Source organism: Patiria miniata, unplaced genomic scaffold (assembly GCF_015706575.1).
Source record: "Patiria miniata isolate m_02_andy unplaced genomic scaffold, ASM1570657v1 HiC_scaffold_25, whole genome shotgun sequence".
Taxonomy (NCBI): domain Eukaryota; kingdom Metazoa; phylum Echinodermata; class Asteroidea; order Valvatida; family Asterinidae; genus Patiria; species Patiria miniata.
Window position 1 is genome coordinate 7,249,087 of NW_024037064.1, and position 25,049 is coordinate 7,274,135.

Sequence of the window (25,049 nt, forward strand, 5' to 3'; positions counted from 1 at the left end):
AAGGTGAAAGATATATACAAACGTTAGCAAACTGGAATCATAATTTTTGCCATTTAATGCATAATTTACATTAATTTACACAAAGGATAATGATAAAGAATGAAGCACAAACACTCAAAAGAAACGTCTGTTTAAAAGGCGTGAAGTTGCAAGAATTTTCCGAATTTGTACATAAGGCAAACGCAAAACAATTCAAAAGTACCCGAGGTTTGGGGTATTATTCTGTATACTAAGTTTTGCACAGCACTGGTCTATGGAAGGGTGTCGTGCAGCCATTTGCGTGTGGTCACATTAGTTTGTTTGAATGCCATATTACTACATTGATCGGATAACAGGGTAGGAGGAGGCCTTTGTCACAAAAGTTGAAGACATCTCACACAATTTCACCTAAGATGATGCGATTCAAGATATTTTCTCAAAAGAAATGGAAAGGAGAGGTGGATTCTCCTGTTTAATTGACAATTAGATTGTAGATTTATAATAGTACTCAGAGGTCACCCAAGATACAAGGTCAATTTAATATCACTTTCAAGTGACACCCAGAATGCTTAGTGCAGTGCTATTATGTTTGAAGATTTCAATGAATCATTTTGTACAGGAATTGTTGATTGACTTTTCACATTGATTGATTGATTAATTGATGGATTGAATTGGTTTTTTTTTTGGGGGGGGGTTCAGTAGAATGAAGAACTATGCTTGGTATATTTGTATTCATAATGTAAGAGGATTCAAAATATTTGTATTGAAACCTTTTTGTTGACTTTTCTATTCATTATCGAGCCCCTTATTGTCCTCTGAAAATAAAGTTTTTGTTGTTATTGATTGTTGTTGTTGTTGTTTTTTTTTTTTAACTTATTGGGGGGGGGGGTTTGGGGGGGGGAGGGGGATGCAGAGCATTGACTTCACATAAAATGACCCATCATACATGCTACTTGTTTCGGTTTAATGGGGCTCGTGAGCGTGGTGCATTCATAGGGAACAGGGTGAGAGTTATGACTTGATGGGAGATTATTTAGGCTCGGAATTCTCCCTCTGCTATTTCCTTCAGGTGAGGGAGGTCTTGACTGACAACTTGTCTGATGAGTTCAGCATTGAGGCCGATGTTACGAAGACTCAACCAATATAACTTAGGGAGACCTCGGAGATGATGGGTGAGAGCCCTGACTGCATCCAAACTGAATGCATTGCCATCAAGAATAAGCCGTTTTAAACCATGCCCAGCAGGAAGGATGCTGATCAGGTCCTTCACATCATCATCTACCAACCTGCATGCAATGAGGTGCAAGATTGTAAGGAATGACAGGATGTGGCTGACATGTCGCACCCGTGCATGCAGGTTGGTGCCATACAGAGTGAGCGAAAGCAACCTGCATCCTTCCAGTGCCTTCAATAGATCAACAACCTCATCCGGTGATCGTTGGAACATAACCAAACCAAGATCGCCTATTTGTTCCTGCATGTGGAAAAACCTGTGTGATACACGCCCCACGTCAAACCATGACTTTGCCTCAATGCAAACCACAACCTGTAATTCAGCAGGGTGCTGTTCATCCACCACACCAAGTGTTTCCTCAAGAAGGATAAGCTCCTCCTCCTGCTCAGACAAGTAGTAGCGAACCGCTATCAGCCCAGCTGACTTCATGCTGTCACTCAGAAGAATTACCCTGAGAATGGTAAGCTCCTGCTTTCTTACACGCATGTGAAAACCTGCACCTTGAAGTGGTGGAGTGACATGCTGTAAGTAGTAGCTCAGTGATTTCAGGTCTTCGTTACTCTTGCAGGCTACCCTAGTTGGTCTGACAAGTTTGGTAGCCAACTCTTCTGAACCAGCCTCGAACATGAGCAACCGGGCCAATCCCTGCAGTTCCTCCTCATCACCTTGCATCTCTTGTATGTGATCCAGAATGAAACCAGCAGCCTGCATTGATCTACCACAACAAAATCTCAGCAGGTATTCCATCGCAAGAACATTGCCTTCTCCAATCTGCTTCAACTGATGACGGAAATTGTTTTCGTCATCTTGTAGCAATTTCACCAGGTGACATGCTGCAAAGTATTCTTGGATGGACTTGTGGGGGAAAGTGACCAACGCTTTTACATCCAGACCACTCGTGAATGTTTCACGTTGAACGAAACCAACACGACAACCCTCAGCTAAGGAAGACTGACAATTCTGAAATTCAGTTTCATTGAACATAAGTCTTTCCCCTCTAGAGTCTAGTAACCCTTGCAATGCAACACGCCCCAAGTCATCAATGATGGACATCATGATGGACATCATGTGCTGATCACCCATTTCTTCGTTGCGGCGAATGAAAAGAACCTCCGTAAACTTTGCAAACAGCTCAGTAATTCTCTCAGGCAATGACTTTTGATTCTTCCAAACAAGGCATATCATCTGGGAAATGATCGGAACTTTTGACATTTCCCAGAGATGTTGATTGGTTTTCAGATTTGAAACCAATGCCTCTCCCCTGTCAGCATCATCAGGAAGGTTTAATCTGATGTACTGATCCCTGTTTTGTGGATTGAAGCCAGTTGTCTCCACTTGGGCATACCTTGGGTGACCCCTAAGTATGTACTGTTTCATGTGTGGTCGGGTGGTGACCAGCACAAAACTTTTAGTAAGGACTCTGTTGTGTAAGATATCCTGAACCCTGTATACGCCCTCCTCAGATTGCAAAACATGAGATGGAATTTCATCTACTCCGTCCAACAGCAAAGCAATGCCTGATTCATGATCATCAATGAACCCTTTCACTATGCGTTTTGTCAGTTTGGTGTTTCGTGCTAGAATTTGGTCAAATATGGCATCCAAGACGCAACTGGTATGCTGCATTTGCCTCAGCTTTATCCAAAGCACAAGATCGAATCTACCAAGAAGGGGTTTTGATCTAAGTGTGATGGAGGAGTTTGCAACTTTCACTAACAGGGTTGATTTACCCATCCCGGCCCCACCAATAAGAAGAATCTTGATTTCCTTAACTATTTCCTGATTGAACAAATCATCCAAGGAATTGAGAATGTCATATAGTGCTTCATCCAAGAACAATTTTCCTTCTGGTAATGTCACCGACCTCTCTGATTTTGTTTTCCCTGGAATGTTCTTTTTCAGGTGCAGAGGAATAAAGAATTCCTCAATACCCACTTGACGTGACTGCAGTGTAGGGTGTGCAGGAATAGTCGTTGCAGTTTGCTTGTAGTTGTCGATAATTTCCTGTTGTAAATCCTCAAAGGTAACCGGCCCCTGGAGTCCGGTGATTTCTAAAACAAATCATACAATTATAATGAGTAATTAATTTGAGGACAGATGAACATGATTCATCAGCTACAATTCAACAAAGCCAACAATCTGCTCGTTCATTTTCCAAGTCCTCGCACCACCTATTGTTTTTTCTGTATTCAGGTTATTTTTACCTTAATATCCACATATTAAGTATTCAATTAGTTTTAGTTTCCCATTCAGTGCAGTAAAATGTACACTTGCAAATTTTGGCAAGTACTGAAATTCACATATCCAGATATTTTTTTTAATCAGGCGCCCAAAGATAACAATATTGATAACCAAATAGTTATCTGAGGTTGATGTTATAGCCAGTCCCTTGCAGTCTTCAATATACTCAACTTTAATGAAGTCAAAGAGACAATTTTGACCACACCATAAACTGCATCAATAAGGACAACTGTAGTTGGCAGTAAATTCCTACAAAAAGGGCGAAACTTTTGGACAATACTGTGCGCTGTTTTTATTCCGTTATTGTCTGGAGAAATTTCTCTGTCCAACACCCAATGAAACAAACACTTGTTCATTTGTGGACGTATTGGTGGCTGCATGAGGACATGAGACCTGACCTTTCTCCCCCCCCCCCCCCCATATAAAAAAGACTGCAAGTGAGAATTGCGCAATCCCCTTGGCATGCTGGCAGTTTTTATAATGTCAGTGTCCCTAACCAAAATGGAAGATTTCTATTGTTTTAGCAAAAGTGACCTTGACCTTTGACCTGTTGGCCTCAAAATCAATACGCTTGATAGGACTACCAAGAGCAACCCACAAACCAAATTTCAAGTTCCTAAGTAAAGTATTTCTCAAGTTATCGCGTTGACAAGGTTTCTATTGTTTTAGCAAAAGTGACCTTGACCTTTGACCCGTCTGTCCCAAAAGCAATAGACTTCTTAAGACTACCAAGAACAACCCACAAACCAAATTTCAAATTCCTAAGTAAAGTGTTTCTCAAGTTAACATGTTGACAGGATTTCTTGTTTTAACAATATAGTGACCTTGACCTGTAAAGTAAAGTATTTCTATGGTGTAAATCGAGGATTTTCTTTTGTTCCTCTTCCCTTTTCCTTTGTTTGTACACTTACTTTTTCGCAACAGGTTTTGTACACGTTTTCCAACCGAGGAGTCCTTGATTTGGTTTCTGTCCTCGATTCATCGATGATGTTGAACTTGTGTGCCCCCAATTTACACCATAAACAAACGCGCACACACAAACGCGTTCACACCATCAATCGTGGACGTCCTATTGTCCCTCTTTTGTTTGTACTTTAACTTAGGAAGACTCCCATATGTTTTGTACCCGACCCATAACGCAGACGTATGCTGGGAATCGTGGGTGATATTGTTCTCTGGTATTTTTCGTCCACAGTTTGAATGCTGAACACACCCAGACATTTATATACTAAAGGAGTTGTGAGCCTTAAACAAGCAGCTATTCATGTTATACCCCACCCCTAGCTATTTTAACGGCTAGAAAAAAGGGTATAATCCATTGTTCAATCATACCTACCAAGGCTACAAATGTCATGAAAATAACAATTGATGTGGTTCATTCTGATACCTACCTATCATGCGTAGAACGGGCTCAGTGATACCTGCAAACAGACACAAATCAATTGATACGGTAAACAACGTTTCTGTACAAAATCTTCATGAGGTTTATTGCTTAGTTCAACAGCTGTTTATGGTAAACAAAGCTTACGCTTTAATATGTTCAGCACAGCAACTTTGGACACTTATGCAATTGTCCTATTCAATCCCAAGAGCTCTCCTCTTCTCTGCCTGGCCAGTCAAATGAATAAACGTGTACGGGAACGCAAGGGGAGTTCTCGGAATTGAACGGGAAAATTCACTTTCATCCAGATAGTAAGTAAAATTCGCCATGGGGTGACAGGGGCTGGTCTGCATGCAGTGTGGTCCCCCTTGTTTCAGGGACTCATGCTATGCTATATATTGTGCCTAATAGCGTCAATGCAAAGGATGGAGGGGAAGGATGCTGTCAGGGAACCGATATCAGGGCCAGGGGAGTCATAACATGCAGGGTTGACAGACAAATGTTTGTGTCTCACCCGGTCTTGGCTGTAGTTGCGGTGGTGGTTGTGGCGTTGGTTCCTGCTGGGAAGGCTGTCTGCTGCTGGACTGAGTCGTTTGTTGATCATCCCTCACTCCATCAGCCGGTAGTTGTTGGGTTGCAGCTGTGCTTGGACCAGGGTAAGTTTGTGTCTCACCCGGTCTTGGCTGTAGTTGCGGCGGTGGTTGTTGTGTTGGTTCCTGCTGGGAAGGCTGTCTGCTGCCAGACTGATTCGTTTGTTGATCATCCCTCACTCCATCAGCCGGTAGTTGTTGGGTTGCAGCTGCCTGACTGTCTTGTGAGGTGCTTGGACCAGGGTTAGTTTGTGTCTCACCCGGTCTTATCTGTAGTTGCGGTGGTGGTTGTGGCATTGGTTCCTGCTGGGAAGGCTGTCTGCTGCCAGACTGAGTCGTTTGTTGATCATCCCTCACTCCATCAGCCGGTAGTTGTTGGGTCAGAGCTGTGCTTGGACCAGGGTTAGTTCGTGTCTCACCCGGTCTTGGCTGTAGTTGCGGCAGTGGTTGTGGTGTTGGTTCCTGCTGGGAAGGTTGTTTGTTACCAGCCGGTAGTTGTTGGGTTGCAGCTGCCTGACTGGCTGGTGCTGTGCTTGGACCAGGGTTAGTTTGTGTCTCATTTCGTCTTCGGGCTCTCTTAGCCGGTGATTCTGCCATTTAGCGCTGGTGATGTGGGCACAGTTTAGTTACAGACAGCTTCGGTAGTCCAACTTGGTAATCCTGTGAGTGTAAAGTACTGTAAGTACAATCATGTAAAATCACAAAATGGATGCTTTCGGGCTGTCAATCAGTCCATCGCTCAGTTGGTTGACCAATCAGGCATGCAACTGGGAATTTAGGAAAAAAAACGAGGGATTTCCGTACCACACAAGACTTTGTACAGTGTTTTGCAATTTGTGATGGCATTCATGAGTTCTAGCAAAAAAAACAAGGAAATCAGCGGATCCGAGGAAAAGTTGCATGCCTGCTATATATTTCAGTCAGTCAGTTGGTCGGTCTGTTGGTTGGTCAGTCAATCTGTCGTTCAGTCGATCAGTTCGTTGCTCTGTGGTTGGTCAGTAGGGCGGGGTTGATTGGTTGGTCAGCTAGTCCATCGGAGGGCGTGGAGTATTGAGGGGAAAGAAGGGAAGTGGGTTATAGCCGCGGATAATTAATGATCAACATGCAGATTCACATGGCCAGCAGTTTTGTTAACACCCCACCCAAAATCTTGCAACGTGACCAGCAAAACTTTTTCACCTTGACAATAAAAGTGTTAAGTATTTTTTTATTGGAGCATCTTAAAGCTTAAAACTTGAAATTGGAAACCCAGATTATTTAAAAAATCACATCATTCAGTCACAAAGATTTTAAAAAGCTGTACATTCCTGATCAGCAGAAAAAAAAATATTGCAGTCATTAATAGACCTATTGACGTCATGCTTTGTTTACATGTGTGCTTTCCTATGGGAGCCAGGTGGGCAAGAGAGCCACCAAGCTCCCACAGGAAAGCACACATGTAAACAAAGCATGACGTCATGATGTCTAATACATGTAGGTCAATTAATTCACTTACCTTTAACCCATGAAAGGCATTACTCTGTAGCCGACTGTGGCAGTGAAGGAGTCAACACGTCCATTACTGTTTGGATATAAAGATATAACAGTTCACTTTGTGTAGGAAGGAACTTAAACCCTATTTTTACAACCTGCATTGTGCTAAAAACCTCTAAAACAGCAGTGTTGAGGGAGGGGCATCCCTGCCCATGTTTTCCCCCTCCTAGTTAACCCCCATGCTCCGTATCAGAGTCTGAATGTCCATACTCACTATTTGCTGATGGTACATTTAACACAAGAAACTGTCTGGAAGGGAATTAACCATGGCAACACATCAAACTTTGGACAACCAAATGCACAACCGCCTCCCTACCCTCAAGTGTTCTAGGATGTAGCCCCCTCCTCCCCCCTCCCCTCCCTCCCCCATATACCCCACTGGTGTCTACAAAAGGAAATACAAGTAAGGTCACAAGAAAATGGTGAACAGACTTGATGCAGGAAACTACTTCTTAGCATCCTTGGCAGAGTCTGAACTCACTTTCATATTAGTAAAGTAATTAAGGCCAACAATAGTAATTGCTGGCTTGATCAATTATTATGACATGTACGCATGTAGCGGTATATGCTTATAATTATAGTACACAGAGTGCCCCATTTTTTTTTCATTCCAACAGGGCCCAGAACATCCCTGTTGATAAGATTGATTGCCGCAAAGAGAAACCTTTCTTAAAGTATCCCACGTCTGTTCATGCCAATTAACTTGCTAAGCCTTGGCTCCACTATATGTTAGCATGTCATCTCCATATAAAATTGCATGGCAGACTCAATCAATCAAATTAATCAAATCTTTAATTTTTCCCAACACACACATGAACATATAATATTCCTTAACATTTGAGTTATCGTGTATGGATGGATGGAGGTCTCCAAAAAGCATCAGCTTGTCGAGTGGAGACCCCCACTGTAATAAAGAACAATTACAATCACAATTACGATGACAGTTACAATTAATTACAAGTACAAGTACAACGACAGGAGTTAAATAACAAAAAATATTGGTACAGAGCTAGTACATGTAATACGAAATAAAACTAAATTGATTTGGTCTTACAAAATGAGATTATTCTACCACATATTTGTTAATTAATTGGGTTTTATATTTGCGTTTGAACAATGATACATGTGACACCTTTTTTAGAGATGGATTGAGAGAATTCCACAGCACAATGTCTCCATTGTGTTCACAAAAAAATGTGTAAGTGGGGGCAAGGGAAAAAGGCCATCCATCCCTTGCCAACAGTCACAAATGGCATTGCTTACATTCATATCATCAACGCAGGGCCAGCTGTGGTTCAATTATGATCAAAACAAAGAAAATGTGCACTCCGTTTAAAACTTGCCTTCCCAGCCGGTTTCAAACGTCACAGGAATGGGTGGAAGTTATGCTATTCACCGAGATGATAAAAGGGATTTTCAATGAGTTGTCAATACAGTTCACACATGCACATGTATAACTGTGGCTTGCCTAATAAATCATGCTTTTATCTCTTCCACAAACTAAATCTCAGGCATGCAACTGTAAATTCACCACACAAAAAAGGAAATTCCAAAATTTGTTTTTGAATTTTGAGAGGCATAATGACATGAGAATAAAAAAAGAGAGGAAATCAGCTGCTAAGAAAAAAAGTTGCATGCCTGAAATCTATTGCAATACTGAAAATGTACAGTTCAGAATCGACAAGAATTGATCCACTGTTTGTACTACCAAATGATAGAACCTCTTCCGCCCAGCCCCTATCTATAGTGAAACTGACATCATGCTCGGAGAGATATTAAAGTAGAACTGGGCAATTGTCAGACCCCCTGTGGGTTGGTATATACCACGAATATTGAAACTGCTTCACTGCCTATTGAGCAACGGGGCAACATGCAACACAAACTACAATTTGAAAGTTGTCAAACATCCCGTTTTGCGTAAAACCTTTTTTTTTTTATCAAACAAGTCCTAATTACAGAATAGAGTAACATCTTTTGAAGTATACTGCTTGCATTTCAGCAGGGTAGCCTTTTTTTAGTAATTTGAACTGTTCTTAAGGGTCCTGACAAGCATGTTAGCCCACCAGTATCTGTGAAGACAAAACTTGTTTACATGTATTGTGTCAAAGAGAAATTACCACTCCTCCAAAAAAAGTACCTTGGCCTGTACATATGTTACTCAACTCAATTCAGCAAAAACACCCTCTCTACCTGTATATTAGCGATAGAGCATGTACATGTACAATCAGTTTATGAGAAATAAATTGAATACCCAGACTATATTGTTGATAGTACAATGGTATATTCACCAATAGTTTACCTACAGCGAGCCAGACAGCTAGAATCTATTCAAGTTCAGTCATCCTCCTTCCAACGTCACTACCCCATTTATTGGGTTTGTATTCTCAGGTCATCCACCATTGACTCTCACAGACCTTGATGCAAATTCTGCCAACAATACCCAATGAAAAAGCTGCCACAAACAATCCCATATTTGGTGCTGCCCCGCTGCTTATGCCTTACGGATAATAAATACCACACCCTGCAGGTAAAGATACAATGGCGATATGGAACTACATGTACATGTATTGCAGGTGCCTTTCACTTCGTTTGGAAAACTCACCTCAGTGAAAAATACTGTATTAGGCAAACCATGGACCACATGGGTCCGTGGGCAAACTCAACATGTTTTTCTTTGGTAAATTGGCTCACAGCATTAGCAGTAAATACATGTACTTTTTTCATTACAACTTACAAGTAGAAAATCCATTAATTAGGATAAAATATTCCCACATCACAGTATACTCACCAATTGTTCTAATTTAAAGGGAAAATACAACATTTGCAAACATCAAAAAATAAAACTACCAAATCATTTTGAAATACCTTGCTTGACTGTTAGTGAATGACAGTGTAAAGCATCCTGTAAAATCATGGCACCTAGTATACTGTCATTTTCAAGAAAAGTGTTATTTTTGTATCAATTTCCAACGCTGATCGGCCGATCAGCGTTGGAAAAAACTGGCTTTTTTTCCAAATACTGGCCCCAATTGACCATCGCACTTGTTTGCAATCGATCACAAACCTATGAACGGGTACGAGCCAACTAGACTTGTTCCCTGACCTTACAATTCCGCAATGTATGTAAACTGCTCTGTTTCTTCTTACATGGAGTCAGGGAACCAGACTACAGGAAAATGATTGTTTTTCCTGGTTTTTATAGCATTTTCGAACCCAAAACCTCAAAAAAGTAAGTGTAACTATATTTGCTATATATATATTTCCAACCCCCCAATTCCATCCATTTCTGAAAATTACAGCAAAAGCAAATGATGTATATTCCCTTTAACTTCACTTTTTAACATAATTGTAGACAAGCTCAGTAGGCATCTCAAATAAACTTAAAGTAAATTGATATAGAACCATCATCACACGATATTCACAGCAGATTATCAAGAAACTATGCAGCAGGACGTCATAATTACACAAACTGTTCTCTGTATGCTGTCCCTTAAACACTGCTCATAGTACATGTATGTGACATGGTCTGAATAAGATTTCATTCATGTAGACTTGGATTTAAATAGCATAGAATCAACCATTTACTTGAATACAATGTAGCTGGATTTCTGGAAAAAGACCAGACTCAAATTGGACTCAATCTGCTTGGCCTCAACTCAGGTGGCCTGAACATGTTACTCAACAACAGCCAAAAAAAACATGCACCTGTATTTAATAGCCATAGAGCGCGTAAAATCAGTTTATGAGAAATAAATTGTACCCAGACTTCATTGTTGATTGTACAATGGTCACCAATAGTTTACCTACAGCGAGCCAGAGAGCTTAGAATCTATTCAAGTTCAGCATTCCTCGTTGCAACGTCACTACCCCATTTATTGGGTTTGTATTCTCAGGTCATCCACCATGGACTCTCACAGACCTTGATGAAAATTCTGTCAACAATACCGAATCAAAAAGCTGCCACCAACAATCCCATATTTGGTGCTGCCCCGCTACTTACATGTATGCCTTACGAATAATATACACGTACATGTGCCACACCCTGCAGGTAAAACTTGTACACACTCACCCAAAAAAGAAAGTCCCCCCCCTCAAGTTTGTTTGTCTTTAACTCAAGAACTACTAGGCACCTCTCGCTCAAATAACGACTAATCAGTACAGAAAGTCCTTAGCAATCCAGCCATACTCTTAAATTGGCCCTAAAACAGTGATAATGTGTACAAAATTATACAACTTATGACAAATGATACCGAAACAAATTTGCACTTTTGTACACCTGCAAGTTGAGTGTGAACATTTTGTTTCTAACGCTCTTTCATCTCTTCCAACAAAAAATTCTTAAAATTGATTTCTTAAAATTTTTGTCACCATTTTCTTTACTGCATACTTTGCATGTTCTTCCAGGTTCAGTAAAGGAAAGGGTAAAAACATAACCAACAAAACTTGAAATTATTTTTATGAAATTTTTGTTGGAAGATTGCGTTGGAGATGAAATGTTCACACTCAACTTGCTCGTACACTTTGTGTACGTACATTATCGCTATTTTGTGCCAAATAAAGAGTATGGCTGGATTGCTAAGGAATTTCTGTACTCGTCATTATTTGAGCAAAAGATGCGCAGTAGATTTAGAGTGAGACAAAAAGTATTGGGGGATTTCTTTTCTGGTTGAGTGTATGTGTGTGATGGCGATATGGAACTATTGCCTGTGCTTTTCATTTCGTTTGGAGCACTCACCTGTTGTGAAAAATACTGTATTAGGCAAACCATGGACCACAATGGTCCGTGGGCAAACTCTAACATGTTTTTCTTTGGTAATGAGTGATTGGCTCGCAGCATTAGCAGCCTACATTGCACATGTACATGTACATCTCACGAATTAATTTGCAAACGGTTAAAGATATAGTCCATCATTTATAATTTGCGCATTCTGTTCATTTGAAGCAACAAAAGTGCTCAAAATCTAAAGAAGGGTGCTGAACAACTGACCTGATGAAGTTTCAGCTCAGCTTCTGCTGTATATTTCAAGAAAAACAACATTCTATGATCTCGATTTCAAATCAAAAGTTGCTACATGTAAATCATGCTTTGAATCAGGCCTGAATTCAGCGTCCGAAACAGTTCTCACTGAGCCAATTGCAGCTTCGCGCACTGATCCGACGAATTATAGCAACTGCGCACGCATGTGCATCGTGTCAACGCTTGCACGCGCTTCGCTGAATAAACGAACTCCTAGTTTACAGAAATTTCCAACGGTGCTTCTTAAGATGTTGGAAAGGCCTTCTTTTGTTGATTTCTTTAAAATGACAGCTTGCCAGAAAGAATAATTTCACAGGGAGTTTAGTACCCTTACTATCTTTCAATCAGTAGGGCCTATGTTTTTCACCAGTTACTTTTTGGATAGCTGCAAATGATGGACTCTGGCTTTAAAATAGAACATGTATACTTTTTTCGTTACATTATAACTTACGGTACAAGTAGAAAATCCATTTCAATAAAAAATTCCCACATCACAGTATTTGCTAATTGTTAAATGACCGCATTTAACTTCACATTTTCACATAATTGTAGACAAGCTCAGTAGGCATCTCAAATAAACTTATAGAACCATCATCACACGATATTCACTGCAGATTATGAAGCAATTATGCAGCAGGACGTTATAATTACACGAACTGTTCTCTGTATGTTGTCCCTTAAACACTGCTCATGGTATGTGATGTGGTCTGAATGTGTTTTCATGCCTACATGTAGGCTTGGATTTAGCTTGGACTCAATCATGAAACTTGGACTTTAATAGCTTGACTTCTGGAAAAGAGACTAGACTCGATTGGACTCCATCTGCTTGGACTCAACTTGGACTCAATTGTCAGACCCCCTGTGGGTCCCGGGTCCCACAAAAATTGTAACTAGTTCCCTTTCTATAGCAAACCTAGGGATAGATAATAAAGTTTGAAACGGCCGTTAAGACTGATTCATTACTCTTTTATTCTAATTTAGCCCCAGTAATTTAGAGATGTTTTTTCTCGTTGAAAAGCGTTAATAATGTAGGAAATTCTGTAAAACTTATCTGTGTTGTAAATTTACAATTCCCGTCACTCGCTCAGGCTCCGTTTCAAATCACGAGCGGTCGGATTGCATTATGCGGCACTCAATATTTTGTCACATGGGCTGCAATGAAACAGAAATCACCTCCGGTATGGAATGTGCGCAATTCTATGGGACGTTTTCGGATAGCATTTGCGCACATTGTCTAATCGCGGTCTTGAACAGCTGCAGCCAGATGCTTAAATACATAGGTCACAGGCCACTTCCTTCACAAGATTCTGTGAAGCTCATCAGAGTATCCCAGCGTCCTGTTTGCAGGGCAGGGGGTACGAGCGAACTAGAGCAATAGACTTGTACACGTGTCAGTCTGTTACTGTCAGTCTGTTACCATGGTTTATTTCAAAAATAACAAAATGGTACATGAATTTTCTTTGTCAATTTTGTTCATAGCTGGATGACAACAGAGAATCCAAAAAAGATCTAACAAATATAAAAGACTAAAAAAACTTTTTTTTAGATATTTCGGTAACAGACTGACACATAGTTTTGGTAAAATTTAAAAGCGGAAGGGTTTTGAGTAAAATCCAATACAAATTCAATTTTGTAATATTAGGAAATAAAATGCGGCTTTTTGCTTAAAAATTACAAAATTCAAGAAAATTTGTCAAAATATACTTAATTAATTGGCAAAAAATATCTAAAATTGCAATTTATTAAAATTTTACTTTTTAACCAATAAGTGCTTTTTAAAGCCATTTTCATGTCAATTTTGTATTTGATGTAAAATTGAGTATTTTTTTTTTGTATTCTGTACCTTAGGCCAAACAAAAAAAATGGTGTGTTTACGGTAACGGTCTGTGTTTATGGTAAAGGTAGGTAGGGGAAATAATTTTATTTTGTAATTTTTTTTTTATTTCAGTTCTGCAGGCTCATGCGTGTTTGTATAAAAACATTTTTCAAGCATTCAAGATACTCATCGATACATTTCATTCCAGTATACGGCCCAGTATCAGTATCAGTGTGCATTACTGCACTGTGTACGGCCCATCCCATGTGGCCGAAAATCTTGCACTACTGCAGAAACACGCTATGATGTTACGCCAAGAGTTCGAGCTTTGCAATCTTGTCATTTTAATGGAAAACACATACACAGAAAATAAAGATCACGTTCTGTGAATTAATTCGCAGAAATTCTCTTTCTCCATCGATGTTTGTTTGGTATTTTTACGATCCAACTTCGGCCGACGTCACAACATCATCATTGTACGACGTTTGTATAGGCAGTAGTCACTGGTTCCGGGCCTTCATTATAGTATTGATTCCGTTAGACGCGAAGGGAACCAGTGCACCATGCTGTATGTGCTGCATGCCTGTCAGCTGGCGGTCGACAGAACCCGTCATCGTACGTGCATTTTGATCACACATGCATCAGAAAAACAGGATTTTTGTCAAGATATTGCATGTCAAGATGAAATAATGGCATATGTAACGATTATATTGTGCACTTTAATGGCGTCAATAATAATTATATAGTGCATATCGTCGGGCCGATTCGCAGTACGCAAGTTTGTACGTGGGGAGAACCATGCCGTCCGTCGGCCAGGCGCACCAGTTCACCCCGATGCGTTTGTGCAAAAATAATCGTACTTCATGTAGTTTGAGAATTCAAGTTTTGAGATCGTCGCAATTTGCGCACGTTTAACACAGGTATGTTTGTGTCAAATCATGGTCAGTTTCAAGTATGGAAAATGGTCTATGGTTGTGGCAAATAATTAAAAGTACTTGACATTTTTGAAATAATCAATATCAACCTTCAAAATTCCAGGTCAGTCGGGTTACCATAAACACACCATTTTTTTGTTTGGCCTTATCAGCTTCAACATGGTAGCCAATATGACCATTATGAAAAACAATTTATGACCCTCAGGATGACATTTCCACGGAATTGCCCCACCCTACATAGAGTATGCACGACATGCACAATTCGTGTTCACATAATTAATGTACAGCCAGAAAAACACACACATTTGCATGCCCCAAATGCTTGAATCATTTGGCCTAAAGCCCTTTATCCAAAAGTATACACAATACACTTACTTTTAACATCCAGATTAGATGCAGATAATTCTTCGGAAAAGGTGAATCTCTGGAATAAAGTGCCAGTAACCCTCAGCTATTGTTAACCCCGATACACGTCAACTACGGAAACAGTGAGAGAGCGAATGTAACACTCCCACTGAGTAAAATTATCACTCCTCAATGAAATAGTTATAGTTAAAATGAAAAGTAGGCTACAATTTACCCCTTACAATGTTCTAAAGGGATCAATAATAAATTATATCAACAAAAACATCTCATCCAATTAGCACACATGTTTCCCGAACATGGCAAAGGCGGGCACTACTTTTTGTGTTGCGAATACATAAAATTGTTTGCATGACTAAAGCGCCAGGCAATTAAAGGGACTTGTTCAATACTGTGTTATAACACACATGCAATATGCACCACGCTATACATTAAAGGGCAAAACCTACATGTATTGTTGATTGAATAATGGTCACATCGTACTTGACAAAGGTTTACCTACACTACAGCGGGCCAGAATGCTAGAATCTATTCAAGTTCAGCATTCCTCGTTGCAACGTCACTACCCCATTTATTGGGTTTGTATCCCACTGACTCTCACAGACCTTGATGCAAATTCTGTCAACAATACCGAATGAAAAAGCTGCCACAAACAATCCCATATTTGGTGCTGCCCTGCTGCTTACGGATTAGCACAGCAGGTGAAAGGAATAATGGTGATATGGGACTATTGCTGGTGCTTTTCATTTCTGTTGGAGTACATGTACTCACCTCAGTGACAAAGTCTTTATTAGGCAAACTCAATCTGTTTGTCTTTAATGAGTGATTGGCTTACAGCATACAGCACACACCCAATATGTAATTTTGTTCACATTTTGTGGGGATTTATTAGCAAACTATAGATTTTTGGAAACTGTGTTGTACAGGGTGTCCCAAAACAAATGACACACTAACTTTGATCGCAACTTCAAAAAAAAGTATCAGAATTGAAAAAATCAAATGGGAACAGAGAGTGCAATTATTTTGCTACATTTTGGTGAAAAGTGCATTTGATTTGGTTCAGTAGTTGCAAAGAAATGAGCGATTATGTAACACTAGTCAAAGAACACTTCCTTCCAAGTTTGCTCATATTTTAGGAATCTACAGTACATTGAGTACCAATTACAATGGACGGAAGGTGATTAGAGAGGTGACAATTATATGATTTTCATCTTTTCATGATATTCTCAGATCTGGGGTGATATCACTGCCGGTCACTGACCTTAAACGACTACCTAACGGTGGGTGAAAACAAAAATCACCGCCATTTTCACTTCAAGTGTGTGTGTGTGAGTATAAACACCGGCAAGCGTGGACGTAGGACAAAAGAATTGGGGCGCAAACAATACGTCCACGATTGACCGAACGTCCACGATCTCAAATCGTGTACAAAACCAATGAGAGCTGTCGCTAAAAAGTTAGAGTACAAACAAAGGAAAGAGTATTAGGGACAATGGGGCGTCCACGATTGCCGGCATTTATGTGTGTGTCGTGTGTGTGTTAAAGTCCATGCACATGGTTCCTTATGGGGCAGTTAAAACAATAGAACAATAGACCTCACGAGGAAGTCTGCAATCTATCTGCCCCATTAGGGAAACGCTATGGACTTTGAGATAGGAACAAAGGAGAACAAAACTAAACAAAGGTCTTCCCCCAAGAACCCATATGTACTGTACGCCCTGTTTTCTTTTTTGTGAAAGCTACTTTGTGGCATTGTTTTCACCCAGTGGATTAGCAGGTCACCAGTTCTGGTCAAAATACCTGGGATTTAAATCCGAGGCTCTTTGTATTATTGTTAAGGCGATCTCTAGCAATTGGCAATCTCTAGCGGTACTTTGCCTGGCCTTCAAAAGGAAACTTATCCATGTCATGTGTAGAAGAAACCAACATCTATGTAGGATCATGTAGAAGCATTATCATTCAATTTTACACAATAAGCATCCATGAACTTGAATTCTAAAGTTCTAGTTCTCACTGAACTTGACGCATCATCATGACTTTCAGACTTGAACATGACATCCTGAGAGTCCTCATCACTCTGGTACACTGACAAAGGTCCACATATTAACAATGATAACATCATAATATTTAGCCCGGAAAACACAAAAAAGAGGGGAAAAAAGATGTGTCCGTAAACTGGGCTAAAAATTAGGAGAAGCCTGGTCTTAACGTGGGAGACTAGAACAATTTCAAAGTAATCCCCCCAAAATTTAAGAGATTATGGTTGTTGATAATAATTATGCAAACGTCAAACATTTTCTTACGTACATGTAGGCAAATTTGGATGTTTCTTTGAACTTGTGGAAGTCCCCCAGGTTAGGCAGCCCTTTGCTTTATTTTTAGGTAAAATTATAGACACCTCATTTCCCCCCCCCCCCTTTTTTTTGTTTTCTGGGCTATACTTGTATCATAATGTTATCATTGTCAAAATGATTTTCCATATAGAAGGTGAGTTAAATAAAAAGAAACCCAAATGTCGGGACTATTGTTTCAGTGACGTTCTGCATGTAGGACTTTCAAAATCTAGGATATGAAAGCCCAATTCAAAAGCTTTCTTTTAGTAGAAGAATCATTCAAATCACTCATGTACTTTTTAAGCAACAGAATTTTAAACACAACCACTGTTTTAAAGTTCTGTCCACGGATCACAAAACAGGTGTGCGTTCTTTCAGCAAAATGAAGACAATTATTAAACACACATCCCTACAGTATGTGATTTGTTTTCCTTTTGCTGAAAGAACACTGAACTTTTTGTGTTTATGGTGTAAATCAAGGATTTTCTGTTGTTCTTCTTCCCTTTTCCTTTGTTTTTTCCCCTAACTTTTTTGCAACAGCTTTCATTGGTTTTGTACACATTTTCTAATCGAGGTCGTCCTTGATTTTGGTTCCTTTCCTCAATTTATCGATGATGTTGCACGTGTGTGTTCTCAATTTACACAATAAACACACACATATTGTCAGCCTAAGTGAACCTACCATGATACGGGTCTTGACACACATCCATGGCTTGGCCGGTGTCAATTCTTGCTGTCCTCTTTGGAGGTTTGTGGCCATGAACTTCCTGTATGCATCTTCATCGGTCTCTGCAAGCTCATCCAGCATTGACCAAAAGCACTGTGCCTGCTTCATCAGGTCATGTTGGACGCCTGTCGCCATAGTTTACTGAAATTGGAAAAGAAGGGAGCAAATTTTTAAAATGGCGTCCACGCGATATTCGCAACGGAGCCCTCGCCGATAAATGGTACATTTCACTTTTCATCCAGATTGTAAGTAAAGCTTAGTATCTCGATCTTCAAATCATCAATCTGTAATTGTATCTCAGGTGGCGTACAGGTATGTTAATGTAGTAATTCTGTGGCCGTTTTGAGGGTGAGATTTGATGTTTTTGTTGGCAAATGGTTGGTTGTTAATTATTTGAAACGCCATGTAAGTACTATCGCCAGATCATGTCCAAATGTTGAAAATAATGCAGGGGCTACTGTTGTCGCAATTGCTATCGTTAAAGTAGGCCTATCTTGACAATTTCCGTAAAAAAAAGGCAGTGGATATTTTGCCGGAGACGGCAAAACTACAGTAAACGTTAGTTTGCCGGATATGCACTGAACATGCGCAGTTACTGGTTTTTTGTACTTCAACATTTTCCGGTGACAAATTTTAGTCTGGCTCCATGCCAATATTATCGTTGTAACCTCGTATTCACAGGATGGGATTCAGACCATTTTACAATTTCCGACTTTATTTCCCTTTAAAAAAAAATCCTCCAGAGCCACAAATCTGAAAAAGAAAATGTAATACTCTGCAATAAAATGTTTGAGACATGTTAAAATAATAAAAGAAGAATATTCTTATTTATTTGGGGATAAAAAAAAAAACCTTAAAAACGTGGCAAGGGTCAGGATTCGAACTCGGGACATCCCACTCTCTAAAGCTATTGCTTAACCACTGCACCAACTGTGCTACACAACTTTAGAGGGAATTTAATACATATTATAATTCAGCCCTATCTTAAAGAGTACAGCGCCCTCTGTTGACATGGATTGCCGCCGGCAAACCTTTAGTAAACGTTAGTTTGCCGGCGTTACCTCCGGCAAAATATACACTTCCTAAAAAAAAACGCCAGTTCCAACGGCTGTCGTCCATTTTGTTTTGGTAAATATGTAAATGTATGCATCACGTGATGACATCAAAAAAAATCTGCGTGCGTGATGTATGTAGGTACCACACCACTTTCAGGCGCCGCAAGTGAGTTCAATTTTCATCTGGTGCGTTGTCGTGGAGAGCATTCTCGTTGTCAACTGGAGTTACTCAAGCTATCACTCAGCCAATGAGCATGATCAGCATTGAGACTTCGACATTGAATCAAACTTTCAAAGTTGCCATCTTGTTTTTTTAACCTGTTTTCTGGTTGTTGTCGTCCCCTTTCACCTCATAATTTCCCCCATAAATCGAAGATATGCCCTCTTTCCACAAAATACTAGGGCCTACTTTTCACAAAAGGAAAGAATGCAGTATTCAGCATTTGTGTACAAAGTCTATGGAAATTCAATAAGATTCTCAAAGTATTTTTTAACCAAATTGGAAATGATTCTCAGTCCCAGATTCATGTCTTTTTAATATTTTTACAATGACTGACCTTATTGAGATGATATATGAAGAAAATGTGGCGTCAGGTTGCAACGTTCTTTCCCAAAACGTTCCCTTTCTTGCTGAACTTCCAGGAGTTTCGTCCACAACTTTCATGACTTTTGTTTACGATCGTGCAGGTTGACAGGCGCCCTCTCTAGTTCTAGTTGGACGAAGACATCTTACATTCTGAGGGCGCCCTTCTCAATTAACGGTGGGGGATTATAAAAGTAAACCGTTTGGCACATAAATTTGTCTCCGTGCTAGACTACTATTTTGTCAGGCGCACCCCTTTTTTCAGCAGAAACCTTTAGTTGACAAAAGTGTGAAGGTAATGTACGGGGTAATGCCCTTGTAAACTTTGAAACAAACGACCTTCAATTAAGTACCAACGGGCCGGTATTTATTGATAGTTTTATTTAGACAGGGTATGCCGCTAGCCTCATCAGTTAAAAACTGCTATTACTGAGGGCCCAGTATAAAATGATCAGAATAAAATGAAATAAAAGAAAAATATTATGTAAAATCACTAAGAACATTAAGTAAAAGTAAAAACTAGAATAAAGAAACAAATATGCAAATATGTAAAATATAGGGGTGCAAATACAAAAATAAGAATACATTTTACCACTAAGATACACATATAAATACTGACGAAATACAACACAGAAATTAAATTAACATATTATGAGGATTGTGTTGCATATTTTCCATGAAAATTGATTCGGATTGTATTTTTCGCATATTTATTTAACACTTTTCGGTCATCATTATTTGTGTTGTTAGATGGTTTCTCATGAACACACTATTTATTTTAATCATATTGAATTTATTATAGACAGCTACCCTCAAATTTTAATAGGTTTGTATCACAAGGGCATTAAATCTCAACAGAAAACACCAAACACTTTCTTTGGCTCAATATTTGGTCGTAATGTCATGAGGAAGTCCATTAAATTGCAATTAAAAGGCAACATCAAACACTTTATTTTAAAACAATTCTCAAGCAGTAGAGTGGTGCGAAAGGACATTTCCGCACATTTTAAATTTTGCCCACTAATATTTTATTTTATTTCAAAAGAGGGCGCGCTTTACAACCACCGTTAAGGATTTTACCCGTTTGTACATGCACCATCGACACAGGCATTATGGACGGAAACACTTACTCCTAAATTAACTGATGCATTGAATTCAATCAGTACAGCCAGGAGATGCATAACAAATAGAAAAAATACACAAAATAATTATGCCATAAACTGTTGTTCTCTCCGTAAATATTATAGAAATTTGTCAACACCGAGAAAAACGCACCCATCTGCAATCACAGTCTAGGCCAATAGAACAAATCCGAAGTCAACTTTATTGGAGCGAAAATAAAAAATCGTTGTGGGCACAATTACTCAATAAAATTATCTTGCGATAAACTGAAATTTGGGTTAATATGTGATGTCATAAGGAAGGTTATTACTTTCAATATCCAGGGGAAATCTCATACTATATTTCATGCACTTAAAGAGCATAGAGCAAGGAACAGACAGAGCGCGCGCGGCGTCCCCTCACTTTTGTCAACAATCGTTTTATGCAAAAGATGTTTAAATATATATATTAAATTAGGTAAAAAAGTGACTTTTCTCCAAACAAAACAGAATTTCCTTTGAAGGTACAAATGAGTATCAATTAATATTTCTCTTTTGCGTCATGTAATTTTTCAATTTCAAATAAAATGCTTTTTGCAAAGCTCTTTTCAAAGGTGAATTTGTGAAGAAACAATACCAAATAAAACTGCAGATTTTGAATATTATGTGGCACGTCCATGTTGCTGTACTACAACTTGTACAAGGCGTCCGGAAGCCTAATACCATTACTCCAACACTCATTTTCAATCGTCCACGCACCCTCCCACACTCCCGCGCTGCCCCTCCCCCACCGTGGCTCGCAAATCCAGATAATCTACTTATTACTGTAGCTAAACCTCTTAGTCAGATGGCCTAGCGGTCTAAGCCACCTGCGGGATTCGAACCCGTGCCCGGGCGCTCCAAAGGTCTTTGGAGCGCCCGGGCACGGGTTCGAATCCCGCCCAAGTTTTGACTTAAACACAATTTTAAGTATAAGAAAATATCTTCTTGATATTTTTTTAGGGGGGGGGGGGAGGTTCAAAACTCTTCATTGGCCAAGAGAACGAGTGAACATCACAACCAATTATTTACAATATTAAACAGTGATTAAAACCAATGTTATTGATGAGAGAGATTAAGAGATGGCTAGTAAGAGGTTTAACATTTGAGATATACTTTAAATTGCTCAAATTAATTGGGCCGTAATATTGTTGTCAAAATTTGAAAAATAATAAGAACAAAACGAGAAAGACATTATGGGGGGGCGCTGGTCAAATCCGACGATCATGTGGTCACGATAACTAAAAAATACATGTGTCATAGAAGTGAAATTCTACATAAAATTGAAACTGCGTCTATTGCTGGTCCTAAATGTCTTAAATAATTATTTGACATATCAAAAAGAGAAGCAAAACAATAAAGGTATGTGAAAACACATTTCAGTGTTTTTTTGTTTCCTTTGCAGAATGATCAAACCATTAAGAATGTTTTACTTAATGTCGTTTTATTTTATGTTAAATTAATGGGGTTTTTTCGAGTGCCGAAACGTTAATTCAACATACAAGCCGCCGCATCACTGGGGTTTCTCAAAGAAAAATATTTGTCTCGACTTTCATCTTTATTTATTTCTTTTTGATGGCCAGCCAATTGCATTGTCAGTAAAAAATATTCACAGCAAAACAAACTCACCTCCCGAAAAGCGACAACAAGAAAAAAACAAAGAAGCCCATATCCAATTTCTGATTTAGACATCGACAGCAAAAAAACCCAAAACAAATCAATATCTCATTTCCTAACCGTCAGTCTCATTTTGAATCGGTTGTTCCCATAGCTTTCTTTAGATTCTATGCCATGTTTGTATCTTCAGCAATGTGCGACCACAAGATGGCGCTCTTCATACAAATCATCTGAAGTCGACTGCCTGAATCAACAGAGAAAAGAAAACTTTGAATCTCTGCCAAACATTGTGAAAACAGATCATACAATTTGAATGAGACAACTCATTTGCAAAGTAAACGTGGAATAATTAGTCAGTAATAATTGTTGATTTTGAAAAAATATGACGACAAAATTCTTCCTATCGGTAGGCCTATCTCAATTACGTTGCTTTATTTTCGTTGGTAATAATTTCATCAGTTTCACCCTAAGTCTGTCATGATGATGACCTCAGTCGCCAAATATATCATGTGCAGCCTGGAACGGTCTCATTGTGTCTTACGCTGACAGAGGATCGTGATCTTGACCTTGATCTTCATCATGACATCAGTCGACGTCACTGCTACGTCATGTACGTCATTCAATAAGATATGGCTATTTATTTCACATGACAAAAAAACATGTTCATGTACATGCCTACATTAACAAGCAATAAACACATGCATACCTGATGTAATTACATTGTGATTGTGTTCTTTAACGTCATGACTACATACGTCACAATTTTTCTTTTTTTTTTTGCTTGTAGGCTTGTAGTCTACAAGTTCATGATCATTGATCTTGTGGGATTCTTATCTTAGATCGCATTCAGGATACTCAGATCTCTGACCCTTGACCTTAGATTTTAGATATCCCTGATCTAATCATGGCTCCTCATATACCTATTTCAGTCGTCGTCATAGTCTTAAGGAATATAATTATTATATTTCTCTTCCAAGATATAACTGCCTTAGCAAGGGTATTGTATCACATCTGTCTCCATGCAGTCCATCATAGCCTGAGACTAATTTCCATAATTTCTTGGAAAATATCCTTATTATTTTGTGATTTTGTGAAGTGCCTAATTATATGCCTCTAATTAATTACTCTTTGGATATTCTTTGACGAATAGTATTGTTTCAATCTCACTTTGCAACCTCCCCCTTTTCAACTTCCCATGGCTGGTAAAATGTTAGGTTTCTCTTGTCCAGTAGGCCTACATGTAAAATCCCCTTTTCGTTACTGATGAAGTATAATTATAAACAGTGACTTTAAAAGTAAGGATTACCTTTTCCCTCATAATGTCCACGTCTTTATGGTTGTTTACGAATACAGGCCTAGCGCTCCTCGCGATAAACTTATGAAATTCGGTCTCCTGTAATTGTAAGGTTTGCCTCGTGCGCGGAAATTAGTGGAGGTTGAATTCTTTACATTATATTAGAACACGGTAGGCCAAGCGATAGTCCGGTAAAGAAATTACCGAGTGTTTCATTTCCTATCGTTTGCACTTCAGCTCATTTCACCTCGAATGTTGCCGTGAATTACGGAGCAAAACGAACACGGCGACAGCTTCAAAGTCTTCTGGGTTACCTAGAATTAGTTTACATCGTCACTGTTCTCATGGGCATCAGTTTTGGAAATATTTTATCGCAGAAAAAAAGAAAGGAAATTTAAAACAAAAATACTCACAAGGTGTAAATGTCCGGCATCCATCTTGAAATGCAAGCAGCAGATGAGCGGGCGAAAGTCAGACGGTTGGGCTCAAGGCGTAATGCGGTTCAAAAACCCTATCACTTGTTTATCTCTCCGCACATCACAAAATATTTTTTTTCTACTTATGTTTTACTTGTGTCTCGGGTCATGACTTGTTTTTATTAATCACAACGATATAATGGATCATGCTGCTGAATAGGAAACTTTCAAACCATATTAAACCATTTTATCAGAAAATGGGGTTCTATTTTTCTTTATCCGCGGACTAACACACACTAGTCTCAATGTTTGCTGAAAAAAAGTGTAAGAGCGGTTCTGATTGGTCGAAAGTCAACAGGATATTCTGGGGTTGGCTGGGATTGGCCAAGATACACAATTTGCATACGGCATGGCGCGTGCCAGGTGTGGAATTTGGATGACAATAGCTATTTGCATAATTCTTCGAGAAAAGCCCGAGTCAGAGGTCAATGCTTTGTATTGTGCGTCATACCGGTCACACGACGACAGTTTCATGACTGCAGTGCTGAGATTGTATGGAACCGATCGTGCTGGTAAATTTTAATTAGGAAAGAATTAAGCCGACATCTCAACAGCCAACAGTAGAGTAACTGGGGTCCCATGAGGCCGGAGAGGGAGGGTTCTATGGGTCTCATTGGAGGCACACAAAAGGTTTGGTCATTGTTCTTTTAAAGATATTTGCAGATGTTTTCTTTACCCATACCCGTCCATATCAGAATATCATTGCCAAACATTTTGTGACTTTTATGCTTTTGTC

At 39.3% G+C, this 25,049-nt stretch overlaps 1 protein-coding gene across 3 annotated transcripts; it reads right to left on the reverse strand.

Moving 5' to 3' along the window:
* Positions 1–873: 873 nt before the first annotated feature.
* LOC119732845 lies at positions 874–24,381 on the reverse strand. Of its 3 annotated transcripts, none has more exons than XM_038206449.1 (6): positions 24,251–24,381; positions 18,105–18,290; positions 6,921–6,986; positions 5,350–6,085; positions 4,846–4,875; positions 874–3,264 (listed from the first exon to the last, which is right to left on the reverse strand). In XM_038206449.1, exons 4-6 carry the CDS (start codon positions 6,020–6,022, stop codon positions 1,013–1,015), a joined length of 2,955 nt encoding a protein of 984 aa, XP_038062377.1. In that variant the 5' UTR covers positions 6,023–6,085; positions 6,921–6,986; positions 18,105–18,290; positions 24,251–24,381; the 3' UTR covers positions 874–1,012. The 3 variants fall into 3 exon arrangements, with proteins under 3 accessions (XP_038062377.1, XP_038062379.1, XP_038062378.1); XM_038206451.1 differs by having other exon boundaries at positions 5,845–6,085; positions 24,251–24,378; XM_038206450.1 differs by lacking the exon at positions 24,251–24,381 and adding an exon at positions 19,762–19,902.
* Between the last annotated feature and the right edge of the window lie 668 nt (positions 24,382–25,049).